Source organism: Rhipicephalus microplus, chromosome 3 (assembly GCF_043290135.1).
Source record: "Rhipicephalus microplus isolate Deutch F79 chromosome 3, USDA_Rmic, whole genome shotgun sequence".
Taxonomy (NCBI): Eukaryota; Metazoa; Arthropoda; class Arachnida; order Ixodida; family Ixodidae; genus Rhipicephalus; species Rhipicephalus microplus.
The window spans coordinates 14,664,585-14,684,906 of record NC_134702.1 but is presented as its reverse complement, the minus strand read 5'-3'; the positions used below and the strand labels follow the sequence as shown (position 1 = coordinate 14,684,906).

The 20,322-nt window shown below is 48.0% G+C and overlaps 1 protein-coding gene across 2 annotated transcripts in view; it reads left to right on the top strand.

The window, feature by feature from the left end:
- Positions 1-20,322, top strand: part of LOC119181739 (matrix metalloproteinase-2) — a 255,390-nt gene that overhangs the window by 229,270 nt on the left and 5,798 nt on the right. For both annotated transcript variants that reach the window (XM_037432985.2, XM_075888933.1), the window contains exons 4-7: positions 10,450-10,608; positions 14,603-14,895; positions 15,506-15,647; positions 20,045-20,308. In XM_037432985.2, coding sequence (XP_037288882.2) covers positions 10,450-10,608; positions 14,603-14,895; positions 15,506-15,647; positions 20,045-20,308 — 858 coding nt within the window. The remainder of the gene's footprint in view (positions 1-10,449; positions 10,609-14,602; positions 14,896-15,505; positions 15,648-20,044; positions 20,309-20,322) is intronic.

The window sequence follows — 20,322 nt, the reverse complement described above, 5'->3', positions numbered from 1 at the left end:
AAGGCTCGTACTCGCCAATGTTTTACTTCGTATACAAGTGATATCGAGAGGGTAAAGGTGAGAGGGTGAAGTATAGCATAGTCTCGTGCAGTGCAGTATAGCGAGGAGTGGGAAATGATAGTGAGGGTGATGAGGAGGGCAACACCATGCACCAGCCCCACTGCTTCCTCCGTATTCGAACCGCTGGTGCATAGCTATTTTTTTCTTTCTTTTTGCACTTTCTTGAACTAGTTACGATGCAGATACGCGCTATTTTTTGTATTATTCTTCCCTGTTCCTTCTCCGTAGAATAGTTATGACATTTTAGCTAGAACGTCGCAATGTTCATCGCCGGCACCAAAACAGGCGACGAGTCATTTGCTCGCACAGATTGGTGATTTACGTTGAGCGCAGCTGCTTTGTGTCCCATGTTTCGAACAGTACACATCAGTCACGGGGCTCAAACTACACCAGGGACACCTTTGCGATGAGTTTTCAGTTTTATCTCTCGCATTTTGCTATTTAAAGTGTTAATATCATTAGTATTGTTGCAGATGAGTAAAGTGAGGGAGCTCTTTCGCATCAACGTTTTCCACGACATCCGCGCTGAACAGAATTTTTCTTCTCTCGCCCAATATAAGAGACGTCGTTTACTGCACGGTGATCAGTCCTCCCCGTGCACACTGTGTACGTGCGTTCGGTAACTCCCGGGTGCGCGCGGCGCCAAAGCTCCCCCAAAGCGAGAATCTCCCGGCGCCGTGTTGCACCGAAGCCGCGCCGAGGAGTTGTTCGCGGTCGACGGAGCGTGGCCGAGTGTGACAGCGCGCGCAGGAGGAAAGTTTCGCCGGCGACGACGATAAGCCGGCGTTTTTCGTTCGGGTCACGGAGGGCCGCTCCACGCCTTTCCTTCCTCGGCGGCACGGACGTGCGTCCGAACGCGCCAGCGTCGACGGTGGCGTCAAGGACGAGGCAGGAAGCGACGGGGCGTTCCCGGCCGAGCGCCGAAGGAAGCCGAAGCCGAAGCCGGAGCAAAGGAAGCCGAAGGGGCGGCTTCCTTTGTCTCTCGGAGACCGCACTCGCAGCAGAGGCTGACGCGAAAACAGGGACGACGATCTTTTGGAGTACGGGTTGCGTCGCTTGTTTCGGAAGTCATGCTGCGCACCCCGTTCTTCTCTCTCTCTCTCTCTTTGTATATTTTTTTTTCTTCGCTCGTTATGTGTCGTCCCCGCTCAGTCGCTTAGCGAAACTTTGGGCGCCCTTGTTTTTCTCTGTTTTTTTTTTCGAGTACGCGGGTTTTGTTTCATAGTTTCTCTCGGAATGGCCCTCCTGTCGGGATTCGGTGCGTTGTTGTCGCGGTCAAGTCATGCATCACTTTTGGTAATTGCGCCCATCGATCACGGACGCCTCGGAGCGGCACCACGGGGGCTCCCTAAACACGTTTCCAGCATTGGGCGCGCAGCGAGCAAGAAAAAAAGGGGGAGAAAAAAAAGAGAGAACGCGAGGAGGATGGCCACCTCTTCCGAGAAGTTGGCCCAAGACCGGCGCCGCGGGCGACCCGCGCGCCAGCCTGGAGGACGCCGCCGCCGGCGAGCGAGCGAGTCAGCTGTAACGGAGAAGACGACAACGCCGAAGTCATCGCAGTACGACGGAAGGGACTATTTGCCCACGTTTTTTTTTTCATCACAAATGACTGGTAGCCTATAGTAAAGGGGTCGGCTCGGGATTTCTTCAGCCCGGTAGTTTGTCCATAATAGGTGGTATCAGCGTCGTACTTCTGTCATCTCATCTTTATCTTGCTCTAGCACTGTTTCTTCGTTCAAGCTCACTATATACCAATCAGCTCAATAAAAGACGCTTATACATTCGTTCAAAGTCCACGCTTCTTTATATGTATATACAGCGGAATGTTTATGCAGCGCCTTGATTGGGTGAAAACCTCAGTAGAGGCCCTGCGAGCCCGCTGGGCCAGCTGTTGCTGTCCCTGTCGGGCGTAAGCTGAGCAGTGCAAACTCCCAAGAGGTAGGGGTGGGGTTGGAGGTGGGAGGAACACACTGTGAAGCAGAGAATTCCTACGTAGAGCGGTCCACTATCGGTACAGATCCACAGAAGGGGCAGTAGGAGGGGTACAGAGTCGGATGAAAGAGATTTAGCATATAGAGGCATGTGATTTCCAGAGAGAAAAAGCAACAGATACAAAGAAAGAGTGGAAGTTGTGTGCTAGTGTCACAGGTCCCGTTAATTATGGAGGCGATCGCCGGGCTAATTCCAAGGGCCGAAGTATCGGCCCCCCGAACTGCACTACGAAAGCGTGGACAATTTAGAAGTAGTCCTATTTGGCGCGCCAGCGGACGCCGGCTGTGGTCCAAAAAACGAGTCAGAGCCAGAGTTGATAAACAAAACAAAATTATATTCTCAAATATGGCAGATCAAATGATACACAAATATGCACACTCGACAATAGTTGAATACGATATGTCACCAATCAAACAGCGTACTACACAGTACAATTAGCTACACTCGAAACAACGGACACAAACAACGATACGCGCTACAATGCAGAAGCATGCATCGAACAACCAAGACACTTAAAGACTAAGGAGTTCGAAAACCTATTCAGTCCAAAGTCCTTGGAACAAAGTCTGAATGATACTTTTCCAAGAACCACTCACTCAAAGTCCAGCGCTGTTGTCGTTCCGCTGCCCCCGAAGTTTCTCTTCCAGGAAACCTCGCGTCTTGAATTGGCCACTCTCCAAGCACCAAACTTCGCCGGAAACACGTCGGCTTCCCACGCGCAGCTGTTGCAACGCGTCTTCGGTCACTGGCGGTAGACACACTCTTCTGCTTGTAGCACGAGTATTCACCCCTCAGGTGGAAACCCTCTTCATTACCTGCTTTGTCACTGAGGGCAGAAGCCTTTGCCGACAAGGTGGAACACCCTACGCACCCTGGCGCAGACTTTATTCTTCTCCTCATCACCACTCTCCGCTGCTCCCTTAAATACCTTTCGCGCTAGATTCCAGAGAATTCCCATCGTTTCGTCGGCGCGACGCGCAGCCAAGGCTGGGGAAAGAGCGAGACGTTTCGAGGGCCGTCCGCGACACGTGACGCAACTCTGCATCACAACGCCCCTTTCCTTCGAGAACCTTCCAGGGCTTGCTCGGCCGCCGATGTGAGGAGGTTGGTCGGAAAAACTACGCTTCCGAGGGGGGAGAAACGGCGCGCCCGGAGAGTCTTTGGATGCTTGTTTTCTTCTTTATCGTTGACCTTGAGGCGCCTCCGTGGCGCTTGGTCGCCAGAATTCGTGGGCGCGCCCTTTCTTGAGCGCTTGTTTGTGACAGCTAGCTACAATCAAAATAAGCCCATGTGTCTTGCAAGCCGGCTTGAACAGTCAATGCCTGCCAGCAACGAAATCCGCAAAACACTCAGGTTCCACGGTATTTTTGCGGATACATTTTTTCCCACTCTCGAACTACACGGACGTCTTTGGATAGCGGTGTTCAAAAGCATCTTCCTTTTAGAACAACATTGCAGGGCATTTCCGCGCTTGAGCAGAACGATAGTTATAGCGCGAAAACAAAACGACGACACAGATACAAGAAGGACACGAAAGACACGAGCGCTATAGCTCCACTAGCGCTCGTGTCTTTCGTGTCCTTCTTGTCTCTGTGTCGTCGTTTTGTTTTCGTGCTATAACTATCGTCATGCCATACCAACTAGCCCAAGCTGCCACGCTTTCAGCAGAACGTTACACGCAAGATGTTTGTAGTTGCGAATAACTTCGCGCAAAGAACGGCACCATCATCTCTCTACATCTGCGGTATGTCGAACCGTGATGAGGTGGTAATCGAAACAAGCCTTCAATGCTTCCTGACGCCACCATCCGCCGCGTAGGTTTCAGTGCTCGGCTGGTGACCCGAAAGTTGCGGATTCGATCCTGGCCGCAGCGGTCGCATTTATTTCAATGATGACGAAGTGGTAGAGGCCCGTTGTACTGTGCTGTTAAAGGTCCCGCCGTGGTGGTCTAGTGGCTAAGGTACTCGGCTGCTGACTCGCTGGTCGCGGCATCGAATCCCGGCTGCGGCGGCTGCATTTCCGATGGAGGCGGAAACGTTGTAGGCCCGTGTGCTCATATTTGGGTGCGCGTTAAATAACCCCAGGTTGTCGAAATTTTCGGAGCCCTCCACTGCGGCGTCTCTCATAATCATATGGTGGTTTCGGAACGTTAAATCCCACATATCATCATCATTAGAGCACGTTAAATAGCACCAGATAGTCGAAATCGCCGCAGCCCTTCACCACGGCATCTCTCATCACCATATTTTGGTTTTGAGACGTAAAACGTACCCCAGATCAGTGCGTACTATCGTGAGCATTGTGAGTTCGAACTCGCGAGCGCGTTTCGAGTAGCCTCGTAGCCACCATCGGCTGATTTGCAGCGGCTGTTCTCGGAAGCAAAGTGGAAGGGACGACGCGTTTCTGGTTCCTCTTGAAACTCCTGCCTCGGTACCATTGCTGTAAACCAGCAGCGCATTAGCTGGTGCCAGCGGTGATATGAACTCACATAACGCGCACAGCCACACCCAATCACCCATCAGGCTATGTAACCATAGAGAAATATACTATATAAAGAGTGGCCACTGAAGCCTTTTCGCGGCCCACCAAGAAAGGGTCTGACCAACTGCTAGATGGCGTACCCATCCTCTCTTTTACTCCTTTTTTAAAGACATGTAATAGCCTCTTCAGGAGGGCAATGAATACCCAAGTTTGGCATCAATTTTTTTGCAAAGAAGGATTTTTATTAATTTGTGCAATTTTCTATATCCGCTCTACATCATGTCCCGCTGAGGACATTCAATGCCTTACAACAGAAAACAGTAAAATATGGCTATAGAAAGTGTCTTTATGCATTTGTTTGCAGAAAGGGGCACATTCATGTGGTTTAGATGTGCTGTACATGTATTCCCATCGCGGAAGCATGGGTGGGGAGCTATAGTGGTCAAGACACTCGCTTTCGGAGCACGAGGGCGAGGGTTCAAATCCCAGCGTTGGAAAGAAGGAAATTTTCTTATTTTATTTATGTTGGAGACATTATCGGGTCTGACCAACTACTCGTGGCGCTGAGAGCAGCGCAGTAGCTGGGCCGCAGGGCCCTACGGCAGTGTCCGCCCTTTATGTAAGTATGTTTCTCTATGATGTAGCTGCTGAGAGTTCGACTGTGACGTAGCCTGCATGCCGTGATGTCCTGCCTGTATTATATTTAGGTGGTGTTGGCTGCGCATTTTTATACTAGTATTTCACTTACTTCGTTCTTCGTGCATTTTTCGTCGCGTTATCATAACCAGCGGGAGATTGCGTGTAACCATCTGCCGTTCGCCCGCAACGCTAGCGAAGTAACAGACATTGTAACAGCGCCCCTCGTTTCCCCTCCGAATTCGGCAGCGCCATACACGTATCACGTTATATATCTGTTTTGAGCCTATTTGCCACGCGCTCGCGACTTCGAGCTCATATTGCTCACGACAGTAAGTTTATTTATCTTTTATCATCCCGCCTTGTTCGACACATGTCAAAGACGCGAGAAGAGCAAAACAAAAAAAAAAAAAACCAACCGGCCCTTACAAAAAGGCAGCAGGCTTGTCGGCCTGAACGAAACAAAAGTTCTAAAAGAGGCTTCCTCGCCGAGCGATGTCAGAGGAGGAGGGGCTGCTTATTTTACGAAGCCCGTGAGCACATTCCGGCCCACCATAGGCAAGTGTATAGGCGCCTCGGGCGCATTACTCGGCGAAGCCTAAAGAAAGCCTGTAGAGCAGTAAAAGTGGCGGCGTATCGATTGAAGAGCGCTAGGAAGTGGCATCAGCAGACGACGACGACGAGAAAGCCACAGCGCCAGCACATTTTGTCAGGCAGTGTGGCACTTCGCGAGAGTGAGGGAGGCCGTGATTCACTTTCCAAGAAACACATTTCGTGGCTCGGCGCGTTTCTCGCCGCTCTTTCGCCGGCGGTGCTCGCATTTTCTTTTATCTTTCCCCTCCATCTGGCTCGCGCCAGAGAGGCCTATTGTTGCGCGATAATGTATTCATCGCGGGGAGCGCCTCTTGTTCGCGATCGCTGACTGTCCGCCGCCGCCTGACGCGCATCTCGTATGCGCCACGTTTTCACGCCAAGCAAAACTCGCTTAAAAGGATGCCAGTCGCATGCGGATGCGATGCATGTAATATGTACCAGTATAGCGGGGATAAGACGCTGCGCTACAGGCTCGATGCGAGTCCTTCGAGGCCGCATCTGATATGAAAGCAGCAGAGAGATCTTGACGTCACGAACATTGAGACTTGAAAGGGACCCGTCACTTTCGGCGCTTAGCCCATGCATAAGAATTGGGGGGCCCTGCATTCGCTCGAATGAGCACGGCTCTGTAAAGTCGACGAAGATTTCCCAAGAAGCTTAACTCGTGGTCTTAATTCAAGCAGGAATGCCCGTATAAAAGCGACCCTGCTCGTTTACGAACTTTTGGGTAGGTTTTTTGAATAATATCGTCACGTCCCATTGTTACTTAAATATTGCAGCGCCACCTTTGACATCACGGACACGACAGAGAAATGCGTGACGGCACAGCGCTTGTGCTGTCACACACGTCGATAAAGCAGCGGTACAATATTTGAACGAGCGCATCACCAACTAGCCAGACAATGTGCTTTGATAAGGAAGTTGGGTTTTGTTAATTAAGCCCATGTTCGTATAACCATCTTACGCCGCAAATACCAGACTTTCGGGCGAGTTTGTTCGGTACATCGCTGCAAAAACAGCGAGCGTCCTGTGCTCTTCCTTGGTCCTTGCGTTATCTGTGCTATATGTTTCTATCGAACGTTATGTTAGACAATTATTTTAAAGAGGATATTTCAGCCAATCACGATACTGGACATACGATTAGCGAAGCAGGATGACGGATGCAAATATCACTTCGCGTCAGATGCTAAAGCAGTACTTTCTTAGCCGTGCGGCTATATGTAATTGTATGCCATATATGTGTTTACTTTTCTTCCTTGTTCCTTAGGCATCATACATCTTTTATTTTGGTTGTGTGTGAAAGTCATCCTTATGTACCTGAAAATATAGCACGGTTTCACCATGGTAGATATGTTTACGATTGTGTTCAGAGAAGTTGTGTACTGTTCGCAATAAAGCACGCCTTCTATGTAAGAAAAGAGAAAAAATTGTTATTCTGTAAATTTTCTAAACACATGTCATCCTTCTTTTTATATTTTTTTTCAGAGATAATCTTTATACCAAGGCATTGAATTTTTGTGTGCGTGCATTGCCTGTCTGCTGCCAAATTCTGTAAGGGTATAGGGGCCTTGGTCAAGCCGCTTTGTCAAGCCGTTATGCCAAGCGGCTTTTTTGCGCCTGTCTTGGCATTTGTTTCATAACGAATGCTGAAATAAACAATCTAAAAACTCACTTGTGAGAAAGGAGTACTGCGGCTTCGGTCCCAGATTCGGCGCTGCGCGGTGAGAGCAGCCAACAAAGGTTGGCGATCACCGGCAATCACAGCAAAGCGACCGTAACAAGATGGCTCTTGGTGGTGGTCCGAACTGCTGCGTGCGACATCCAGAATATACTGGAAGCATGGACGTAGCCTGCAGGGGGGGGGGGGGGTTATATATTTTTTTGAAGTTTTCAATGTTGCTTGCGTATATATTACACGCGTACACACAAACACACACACGAGCATACACAAAGTGTGGTTGAATGTCCACCCCTCCGAAAATTCTAGCTACGCTACACTGACCGAAAGTATGCAGTATAGTCCAAGTCTACGTTTCTTTTTCTAACGTACATGTCACTGCGAGTCCACGGTTCGCATTACACGGTCGGCTTGCAGACTTCGATATACCGAAAAATAATCGAAATGGTTTTTAAAAACCTATACTTTTTATTTGGTTTGCTGCTCTATAAACATTTAGAATGCGTAAGGACACCCGCAGGTCGCGGGTTCGATTCCCGGCTGCGGCGGCTGCATTTCCGATGGAGGCGGAAATGTTGTAGGCCCGTGTGCTCAGATTTGGGCGCACGTTAAAGAACCCCAGGTGGTCAAAATTTCCGGAGCCCTCCACTACGGCGTCTCTCATAATCATATGGTGGTTTTGGGACGTTAAACCCCACAAATCAATCAATCAATGCGTAAGGACGTAAAAACAAAAAAGCGAACGTCGCCCTTGAAAATTGAATAAAGGTCAAATATCACCAACGAAGCTGTAAACCAATTTGCTCGTAGTTTTATAAAAATATTGCCCAAAAAATCTTGTGAATTTTTTATTTTTATTTTTTACAAATGAAACTCCTGCCTACTTTGTGATCCTAACTACGCCACGCCCTGCCGCCGCCTAACCCAGTGTTTTACACCGCGGTAAACTTCTGAGCACTTTTTGCTTTTCTCAGCCTTTCTGGCAAGTAGCCAGAAACACGTTGGAGTAAAAGTTCTGCCCGCAAAGTTACCGCCGAGGCGAGCACTGACACATTTTATGTGACAGAGGGTCCGGCTAGTGGAAAACCAGCTGGTTCCTCTTACTGCGAATTCATTTCTATCCGCAAGTACGGTTCTTCGCAACTACTGATCCGTGGTTCGATGTGAAGTATTGATTTGTTGTGAGCTTTTGGAAACTACAACAAAAATAAAATTAAAAGAAAAGGATAGGACAAGGATGAGTGAAAACACTGAGCGATGGGCGAAGCACGCAGGAAAAGATGATTTGTCGAAGCCGGAAAAAAAAAAGTGCACGAATCGTGAAAGGTTGCGCAAACACTAAAGGCCTAACGTATACAGCAGCAAACACTGACCCGAATTTAGAGTCGGTAGGGAAGGTCCGAGAAACGGGTGGGACAACGGTCAAGAGATCTCAGTAATGTCTCTAAACAGCCGTGACAACAGGATCCGCTCCGGCGTAGACGACGCCGGAGCCGGGCTTCAATTCTGCCGCATAACTTTTTTGTTTGCCTGAATTGATTGCGCCCGACGTTCCTCCAGGTCGTTTTTCTCGTCAAGTTTGCGCGAGGAATACGTGCCCTGCGAAAGGGCCGCCCAAAACGAGACCTTTTCGGACTCTTCGCTGGGGTACAGAGGGCTCGACACAGTAGTGGACCCCGCTGCTTGCCACCGCTGCTGCCACCTCCGCGTCAGCTGTTCTCAATGGCTTCAGAGCCCAAGCGGGCCTTATTTGACGACGCCAGAAACGCGTTTTTCTCGGCAGGAAAAAAAAGGGAAGATGTGGGGAAGAAAGAGGGGAAGCAAGGGAAGCGTCCGCCCAATCGGCGCCGTGGGCAGAATGGAGCGGTCGAAAGCCAAGGCGGCGACGTGTGCCGCAGGAGTGCATTTCTCTGGGCGACGTCGACGCCGCGATGAGGAGAGGAGACTCTTCGATCGGCAGGTTTCCAGCAGTAGCGGCCGCTGTTGAATACTATACGCGCTGGATTTTTTTTTTTTTTCGTTGTTGCGCGGGAAAGCTTCCCCTCCACGGCGAGCTCTCGGGCCGCCTTAGCCTGTCCGCTAAGAGGCGTCCGTGCTTTTCATGCTAAGGCCCACACGTCGCCTGCGAATCAGGCAATTGTGTCGTGACCACACAATTCGATGCACCACACGCACTAATCCCGATGCGGCATCCGTTCAACTTTGGCTAAACTTGCAGGGGGGGGGGGGCAATCACGTGAAAATTTCTTACTGTGGTGCATCTTATGCATCCACCTAAGACGGCTCGAAGGCAACGCCACCTTTTTTTCTTCTTCTCAGTCGATGTAATAATTAGTCTCCCGCGCCCCACTCCGAGATAGTGCTGCACTCACGTGGTTTACCACTGCCCCCAGAAATGGAAGCATTGCTAGCTTCTGCCCCCCCCCCCACCTTGTTTTGCACAGCCCCTGTGATCGGCTCACTTTTGGCCAAGCGACGCTGTCATGCGATGACGTCATCATGAGGCATTATGATGACGTCACCAGTTGATGATATGTCATCACTCGTGTTTAAGCGTCCGGTCAAGTTTTGCGTATGATGAGACGCCTAAGGTTTTCGCCTTAATAATGCTGCCGCTCTTGGAACACATTGCACTGTATGATAGACAAAGCAACCATCGCTAACCTGTTTGAATCGGTTTCTTTCTCAGTATATATGTACAATGAACCAGAAGATATGGGAAGTGAGGGAACCTCTGTACAGCCTGTGCGCTGGTAACGTGGTGAGCTGTTGGGTAATAGAAGGAGACACAATTAAGTTCAGGTGATGATGGACGCTTGACGTTACGAGAAATCGTAGAAGCAAGCGATGACACCGGAGCCAACGCATCGACAAAGGTACTTGTCTTCGCCAGGGGTCCTGATGAAGACAAGTACGTAGGGTGTGATTAGGGATGCACAATTAAAGCCACATATATACTCAGCCGGAGGTGTTTGTAAGCCTTTCGCCCTGTCATTTTTTGTTTGCAGAGGTGAGCCTGTTCGCTGTGGCGGCGCACGAATTCGGCCACTCGCTGGGTCTGTCCCACTCGTCGGTCCCCGGGTCACTGATGTACCCCTACTACCAGGGAGTCAAGGAGGACTTCCAGCTACCGTACGACGACAAAGTGGGCATCCAGAGGCTCTACGGTATGTTCGCGTGTGCTCGACACCATGCTTGCGTTCGCATGCGTAGTTTATTCACAATACGACGTGAGTACGAAGTCACACAACACTAAGTCGGCTATACCATCCTTCTATAGAGAACCATGCATGCATATAAAGTATTGCACGAAAGTCCGTACAGTATCGGTAACTGCATGCAGTGAATGTTGAGCTTCTATTACGTAAACACATACGTACGTATAGTTCAGGTCTCTTCCGAGTAAAAATGACAGAGTACAATGAGACGACATGCTACCAACGCAATTAATGTAGGCCCCAGTACACAACAAAGGCATGAACAGGCTGAAGCTGTAATGTGATCAATGCTTACATATTAAAATTACGTTATGGGCATATTTACAAGCCCCCAGAAGCGGGGATCACCAGAAAGAATTAATGGCTGTCCGAAGAAACCGCGAACGGGCGGAGGACCATGGTGTTCCGGACTGAATTGGGCGGGGTCCGCAAAGCTGGCTGACTGACCTGTCGCTATTTTAAGTTGAAGGTCAAACTACCAGATGCCCGCCTTGGTTCGTCTTAAAGGCTCTTCGTCTAAAGGGAGGCATTAACTACACTGCTGTATCGCAATTCTTTAAAAAATGATATAAACCGTGGCGTCGTACCGCGAAGGGAGGCTTGGCCGCATATATCGGCTTCACGACAGCTTTTTACTGCTAGTGACGCCACGCAGCTAAACGTTAGATTAATAAGCTAGTATTCATGACCGTGTTGCTTTCATGATCACTCCTCTATCTATTATTTGCTTTCGCTATGTTTCTCCACGCTTTTTGGGGGATCGTTTCAGTAGAGTTTTGTAGTTTCACCATGAACTTGTTGAGACGGCTTTGTAGCTTCATTAACTCTTCGTTTTTCATTAAACGTTGCGGGATCACTGGCCTATTGCGTGGGAGCACTTACGATGTTTCACAGCCAATGTATAAGAGAGACGAGAAAAATAATTTTATTGTTACTTTTTTATTCGTCTCTCCCAACAATAGTTTGGTTACTTTCACTTGCCTGTATTTTGCGGCATATTTTTTTCTTCTAGTTTATCGCTTTGCTCGTTGGAATAATTACTTATTTCAAACTGTGTTGCGCCCCACCATAACTGAGCATTGTCATCCTTATGGCTTGCCTTTAAAGGGACCCTGCAACGCTCTTTCAGCATAGTCGAAAATGCTGTCGATCGATAGTCGAGGTTCCTGAGAACACGCGAGCGAAACATTATCTATAGCGCAGCATGCACGCGACCTGGAATTGCAATTTATTCTCAAGCTCAACTGGAAATCATCCTCTTCTCTCTTGACAAATCATACCGATATATCTAAATGACCACGCCATACACACAAATTCACGGTCACTCACTGATTTGAAATCACGAGCATGGCCTCCAAGATTACGCCGAAGGCTGATCTCGGAGGCGACGTAGTGAGCTGCATAGTAACCGTGGCCGCCATGGGAGGCCGCCACGTACCCACGCTCGCTCCCTATTACACTGAGAGTAAGCCACAGGCTCGAAGAGAAAAAAAGGAAAATAAAAGTGCTCAAGGTCATAATGTCCACGTGACGTAACTTCTTTTCCTTTGCCTCCCCTCTATGCTAGCTTCGAAAAAAGAAAAAAAAAGCGATTACAGCGCGAGAAAATTCTGTAACTTAATGAAGCCATTCAATCGTTACTTAAAAAAAACGTTACAGGGTCCTTTTAAAACGTATCTGCGCTCGCTGGGACTTGCAAGTGAAGCACACAAAAAAAAATCGTTTGCCAGCTGAAAAGAGACAAGAATAGGCACACGTCTAGACCTCAACCGACGGGCCGGAAATTTGACATGGAAGCGGGGAAGGCAATCAGCGTCTCGGCGAACGTTGCACCTGCGGAAGGCGCCACGAATCGTCTCAGCCCTCATTTGTATAGTTGCACGAGCGCGTCCGAGACGTTCTGCGTATTGGGGTATGCATGCAGACTTTGTGGCCAGCCGCGGCGCGTTGTGCGCTGAAACCGGATGAGTATATAGCTTCGATCGCTTCTCCGCCCATTCCGCATTATTTCCACAAACATGCGCCTCCGGAAATTGGTTGCGAGGCGGCCAACAGGCAATGAGGAAAAGGAACTGCGCATGTCATTCACTGTTTGTTAGTTATGTAGACATTTTATGCTGAAACAAACTGCGCCGGAAAGCTACAAAGCTATGAAGGAACCACAGACAGTCTATATACTATACTCAGGGTACAATAAAAGGCGTCCCATTTCCTGTTATCTATGGTTAACTTTTTAATGCGACGTAATTTACCGGGAACCGCTGCAACGGCCGACTGAGAAGCCATCATCTCGTGATCTTATTTTTATTTTTTGCTTTTCTTGCTCGCTACCTTTTAAGAAACAGAGCACACTTCCTCCACCTATACTTCGGATACTGTCTGTTCGTCCTCCCCAAAAGGAAAGTCGGCGCATTTCCGACGTATTTCAGCTGTCGTGTCATCGTGCCTATTTCAAAGCTGTGAGTCGAGCACGATACGCAATGTCTCAGCTAACCTTTCAGCCGGTCGCATAACGCGGTGCGAATCTAACCCAGTAAAAACGGGATAAGAATCCGTCCTTCAGTATAGCGAAAAGTTCTTCGATTAACTGACTGACTGACTGACTGACTGACTGGTGCGCCGAAAAATCATTCCTAAGCGCACTCGATGTTGCTCGGTCAAAGGCCGTGTGTTCAACTAGCTTGTTATCTGCAGCCTTTTATACGCTGGTAGAAGCGCAAAATCGCGTGAAAAAAAGGTCTGCGTTCATTCACGTCCAGTTACATTATTATTATTATTATTATTATTATTTATTCACAATAAAAAACAAGGGAAGGTCGCCTACATTAGAGCCAGTTATCCCATCAACATAATTATATTGAAAACACACACATATAAAATGACTGGGAGATATCTTCATTAACCACATATGACGAGATGCAATAACGTCAATTACAAACAGCTCGTTAAAGTTGCACACATTAAGAAGTCACGGTTTCGCCAAAAGGACGAATCAATGAATGCGATAGCAACGTATTCGAATGTTTTACGAAGCAGGGCTGGCATTTCAGGAGCAATATTAATTGTAGTAAACATTCGCTTGCTAAGTACCCAGTTTACTGCGGCTCGGCCACAGTAGATGACCACAAGGCTTGTGCGTATTGACGGCGTTGATAAGAAGCGCCTCCGGAGAGCAGCGTATGCTGGTACTAAGGGCCATACGTCGTGTGTCGCCGCTGGTGGCAGTTTGTTATGTGTAGAACGTATCTATATGTAGACGGTTGCTCCAGGTACACTTTTCGCGCCGTTTTTTTCCGTGTTGATAGCGCATCCCGTAGAAGCTCCCGCCTGCTGTGGGGGAGGGGGGGGGGGCAAGAGCCGCGCGTTGATCGTTGCCGCGATAGCGCGGCAACCATAAGCCCCACCCCCCTCCCTCCTGTTCACTCGCGCTTAGGAGATAAGCGCACCCACAGACGACCCCGAACGGAAAGGCGATGTTCGCTCCGCAGAAAGAAGAGGCTAGCGCATCCTTCCCATATATATCACTAAGAACGCGAACGCTCACTACACGTCTTTGATTGTCAAAGTGTGGCCACGGTCCAAACAACTCATCTTGCATCGTCTCGCGTCTTTGCCGCCGTCGATCGCAGGCAGCATTTACTGATAGACCCTATTACTAGTCCGCAAGGGCGCTTCACTGCGCTGCATATTTGTCCAACTAATGGCAGCACCTGTCGTGCTTCAACTGGAGACGAGGTTCCAGTTGCTGTTACGCATGCATTCACCAAAAGAGCTTAGTATACGTTTTCCACGTCGTAGGGGCAAACATACTGCACTGAAACATGCTGCTTGCAGAAGTGAGTATAGGAGCCGTTAGTTGGGCTAACTGCATCTCAGGAAAAGCTAGCTTTACAATTATGGATAGGGTCTATATTCGGGGTGCCTCAGCTCTCGCCCTGTGCAGGTGCCAAGTACCCGACCAAGTGGGCGTCCATGCAGCCCATCATCCCGCGGACGACGACTCCGTCCCCAGCGGGACGGGGGCCGCATGGACGACAGCCGGTCGCTGGCGGCGGAGGAGGACAGCCCCGGGGAGGACAGCCCCGAGGAGGTCAGCCCCAGCAGCCACCGGCGCCAAGGCCACCCCAGCAGCCTCCGCCGCAGACGCCGGTGGACGACGGGAAACCCGACGGCTGCAGTACTTCCATCGACGCCATCGCCGTCATTCGACGCGAGCTGTTCGTCTTCAAAGGAAAGGTATAGGCACGCTCACCTCTCGGACTGCTTTGCAAGCCGCACGTCCGGAGATAAACTAGCGGTGTCGTTGACCAGCTTTTGAGGATCATCCACCCGAGTTCGAAATAAGAGAAATCTCGTCCACTGCTCTACTTCCGGCCTTAAACGCAGAAGGCTCAAACGTAGACTCTGAAATTTAAAATATTGCCGTTGCGCTTACTCACAACTTTTGCGAGTGTAGCGCCCGTCTTTCGTTCCTCTCCTGTTTCCCTTCTTTTTAGAACGTCGTTGTACTACGACATGTTAAGTAAACACCTGTTCAACCAAGAAGGAGTTATTGTGGCATTCTCCGAAAGTGTTCCTGTCGTGCTTAGTGATAATGCAACTCAGAGCACGCTGAAGAATCTCACAAGTAGCATTTAGGCAAGGCGCGGCAGCACCATCGAAAGGTCGCACCCGACAAAGTAACCATACGCGCCTATTATTCCCATTTCAATCAGATAGGCAGACAGTGTTCCAAATTGCACGCACTACCCTTCCTGCTTGGGCATGTAATAATACGAATTGATCCAATTGAGCCACGTGCTTCGTCATTCCTGAGGAAAGTCTGTGTTGTGCTGTCCCGTTGCAGTACTTCTGGCGTATCAACGAGCAGGGCCTCAAAGAAGGCTACCCCGTGGAGATCAGTCTCTTCTGGTTCGACCTGCCTCCTAACTTCGAGAAGATCGATGCCGTCTACGAGAGGCCCGACCAAAAGATAGCCTTCTTCATAGGTACGTTGGCACCGACTGCGCGCCCGTTTTGTGCGCTGCAGTGTGGAACCGCCGCAATGATAGGCGCACCCCGTGGCTTTGCCTCGCAAGATTCATTTCAAATGATCCGGCTTTGGGCGTCCACTGCTGCTCCGTCCGCCGTACTTCCTAATTAGGCAACGAACGGGGGCTCACGCGTCGAAACGCACGACCGAGGCACCACAGGCCAAGAAATTAAACGCTCCCTCGCAGCCGTCGCATATATTACGCGGAGGTTCGGTTTCCGCGGCTTCGGTCAGGATGAAAAAATTTACAAAAGACGAAGCTGCAGGTGTCGATGCTCGGACATCTGCACAGTACGGACGTCTATGGGCAATATACGTTAGTTTGTTGTTTCAAATACTGCGTTCCTCTCACTAAAAAGCTATACCCCGAGCACCGAGTCATGATACAAAAGTTCTCGCCCATACACGGATGTTGCACAACACTTTATTGTCAACAGTGGGCGAACGTTTTTTCTAGCGATCGTTTGATATTGAAGCACAATTGAAAATACCCGCTAGAGGATACCACGGTATATCACCTACAGACTGCCGCATCCGGTTGCAACATCGCCAAAAATTAGGCTTGTGCAAATATTTTCGCTTAGATTTGAACTTAAATTATTGGAAATTTTGAAGTATTCGAGGGAGACTACATTCGAAATGAACAAAAAAGTGTATACATTAGTCCGCATGCACACCCTGCAAAGGTGGTTTCACTGCTATAAATAATTGTTATATTGTGAATACATATTCAAAAAAAAAAAAAATCCACACTGCAGCGAAGACACACTTTCAGGTTAAATGAACATATTGATTTGACGTCGATTTGTGTTTCTTTAAAGTTCAAAAGCTTGTTAGGCATAGTAAATTTTGAGACGTAGCGTATTTTGCAAGTTATCATTTGCATTCTACCGAAAGTGAAATAAAAACTGTAAAAAACTGCCACTGTAAACAGTTATTTCCACTTTTTGGAAACAAAAGGAATGACATTTGCCCATGCCTTGTTTCAATTTAAACACACACACACACACACACACACACACACACACACGCACACGCACACACACACACACACACACAGAGAGAGAGAGAGAGAGAGAGAGAGAGAGTTCGAATTCGATTCGAAGCTATTCATTAAATCATTATTCACTTCGAACACCTCGAATTTACTATTTGCAGAAGTCTGCTGAAAACGTACACTGCGAGAGAGTGCTTCAATTATGTTTGCCGAACGAGAATCTGCAAACATTATTTTTGTTTTCAAGACGTCAATCTTCAGACATTCTGCGTAGCATGCTGCCTTCAACTGCACTTTTTTTCACACTGCGGCGTCACGGTGGTTACGCCTTTCAGCCGATGAACAAGCGTTTGTTTCGGGTTTCATTAGCAGAATGGCGACTTAATGCCAATGACAGCAGCATGCAAAAGTGTTCCTATTCTACGATTTTGAGCAGACAATAAGGAGAAATATTTTTTTAGATTAGCAAATTAGTCTTTCATAACAAAAGGAGCCCCAATTTTGCTGAAAGAGGATGCCAAGAGAGCGAGTAAACTCGCAAAAAAATTATTAAAAACTGGCACCGTTTCTTTGAAGCTTCCGTAAGAAGTAGCGGTGACGTCATATATTTCTTGATAGCGTTGGCTAGTGCATGCAGAACTGTTAGTCAGCAAAAGGAATGTCTTGAAATAGATAAGAGGTTAATACAGCAAGTATCAGGTCATAGATAGTTACTGTGGCTAGAATATAGAAAAGACAGTTTCGCCACAAGGGCGAAGGAATGAATGCGATAGCACCAACTTGGAATGTAACACTGAGAAAGGCAAGCAGATCAAGACGTGCAGCGCGTTGGTCACGCAAAAATTATGCACGAAAACAACAAACCCAGGACGAGAGCGAACAAACAGCGTTTACCGCTCTATAAGTAACGCACTGTTTAAACAAAAACAACGCACGAAATATAATCAGAGGTACAGTGGAGCGAAAACTAACAACTTCACCACTTGTTATACCTGGCTGTGTATGAAAAGCGCGCTCTTTTCGCAAACAGGGCTTGTGCAGTGACCGAAGTGACCTTTGTGGGCCCTGCAACTAACAAAATTGCTCCGGTGAAAGCTGAAGGCACGTGATTCTCCCCACCAAAGGATAAGCGAGCGCGCACAAGCATCTACCCCCTCCCCCCCCCCCCCCCTTGCGGGGTGAAGTACGCGTGAAAGATGAGCGCACGTCGTCGCATCGCTAGGAGCTGGGCGCCGAGCGTGGGCGTTTTTTCTTTCTTTCTTGAGTGTTGATATATGTAGGTACGCATACATATATACGTTGTATGACGGCGACAGCGGCGACAAAAAAAAAACAGCCGAGAGTGTCCATATAATTGCTTTCGCAATAGAAAAAGCGTCTCCACAAGGGCGTGGCAATGAATGCAGTAGCAACAAATCGCAATATTGTGCGAAGTGACAGCTAATTCTTTTGGATGCAATCTCGCGTAAGTAGATAACGCTAGAGAATGAGAATACCGCTGCTCCAGCTATAAAGTCGGTTTGGGCCTGTACAGGTGCTATCCAAACAGCCGCACCACAACCAGCCGGAACACTTGCCGGATGCAAGCGGAGTGCGAAAATACGTATCAGCAACCCTCTTTCGCCCTCCGCTTGCGTGCCCTTTTGGCAGTCTCATTGCATTGCATGTAAAGGCGAAATTCCAACATTAAACTTTGACCTTCATTTACTCTGATAATATTTAACCTATGGCGGTAAAATTAACGAGAACTCAGTTATGAAAGAACAATTTACCAGTATAGAGCGATTGAATGTTTCACTTCAGTACCGCTTCCAAATACGAGTCAGCTCAGGCCCGGCAAGCTTGCTTCACCACTCCAGAACCCATTGTGCGGCAAAGCTTACTTTACAAATATGAAAAAACTTTTTTTGCATTTGGAAGAACAGCACCCCATAAAATTTAAATACAGCTCCCGTTAGTATTCAACAGTAAATAATATAATTTTGAATAAGCTAGAACGGAATATAACGAGCACGACATTTTCCTGTCTTGCTTGGTCTCCAAGCCACAATAAGTTGCAAACAAATGAACAACTTATTATACTTTCAGTGTGCCTGCATACAGTCTGTGTACGATAGATAGCATTTTTGAAAAAGTATTTTTTAACTTAACAACTCAGCAGGAACGTTAAAAGGTGAACTGTTTCTTTTTGTTCTTGAAGTCATATACCACAATTGGTATAAAGTTACAACAATGCTAGTCCAGCTTCAAGTAGAGAAGTCTCATCACAGATGAGCAGTCCTGCTTCTTTGAAATGCTGTGCAGATGCGCAGCATGAGAACCTGACGTTGGCACTGTGCTACATAACCATGTGTTTCTTGACATGTATGTGTGCCTTCCACTAAGACAGAGGGATGCTCCTTGAGTGCCTCTTATGCGCACTAGCCCACTGGTGGGGTAAGGACTTATGCATGCAGAGGCCTACATGACAGAAAGGCTTTCAAATAATGATTACTCTTTATGCTTACTTTCTGTTTTATCTATAACCAATACAGAGAAATGGCCAGTAAATGTGCCAAAATAGGAGTTGAAAGTAGCCGAAAAGTAGCCACGGCATGCCAACCTGAAATTTTCGTCGCAGCACGGGGTCAGAAAGTTGTCAATTTGGTGCAAAGTAGCCATCAATGGCAACCCTGGTGGATTGGAAGCTAATCGGAGCAAATGCATCATATCAAAGACGTATCACGGCGGTCATGACACTGCATCACAAGAAGCTTCTGATAAACTTTTAGCCAACCCCCTCCCCCAATATAGTAATAAAGATGCAATTAGCATATTTTCTCATTCATATTCTCATAATCCAGTGCCATTATTATGTACTAAAAGCATTAACATGATAAGTAAAAGAAAGGGTCTTTCCATTTTGCACCAGCATCACTAATTTTATTCACTATTCCCCCGAGTTCAGTCACTAGCAAAAACAAATGAGGTCCTTTTTTTTTTCTTTTCCAACACTTGAAGTCATGGATTTTAAAGAATCTATGTACGAAAACTTCGTTAGTGACAATGTAATTATAGCTAATCAAGGATCTGTTAACCATTACCAAGTATGTGCTCACCATCTAAAACGGGAACTTCTTAGATAAGGCGCTGCAGCTACATTTTGTTTTCGTAGTTTTTGTAAGACTAGTATTTTCACCTATGCTTGAATCCACCAAGCACCACCCCCAATTGAGCTAGTATTCGTAGGGACCAAGATTTGCTCGCTTCTTATCATGGCTACTTTGAAAAGTGCTTGCACCATTCAGGCCTACAAGTGAGACAAGAATAATTGTTTTTTCATAGTAATCTAAGCATGCACTTGGCCACGCCCGCAGGTCGCCAATACTGGCTGTTCAGCAGCAACCGTCCCTTGCCTGGCTACCCTCGGCCACTGACCAACTTAGGCCTCCCAGCCAGCTTGACGCATGTGGATGCAGCCATGGTGTGGGGACACAACGGGAAGACGTACTTCTTTAGCGGCGACCAGTACTGGCGCTATGACGAGTTCGACCGCAGCGTCGAGTTCGACTACCCACGACATATACGCATGTGGAGGGGTGTGCCACACGGCGTCGATGCTGCTTTCCAGCACACTGACGGTGAGCTCACTCTA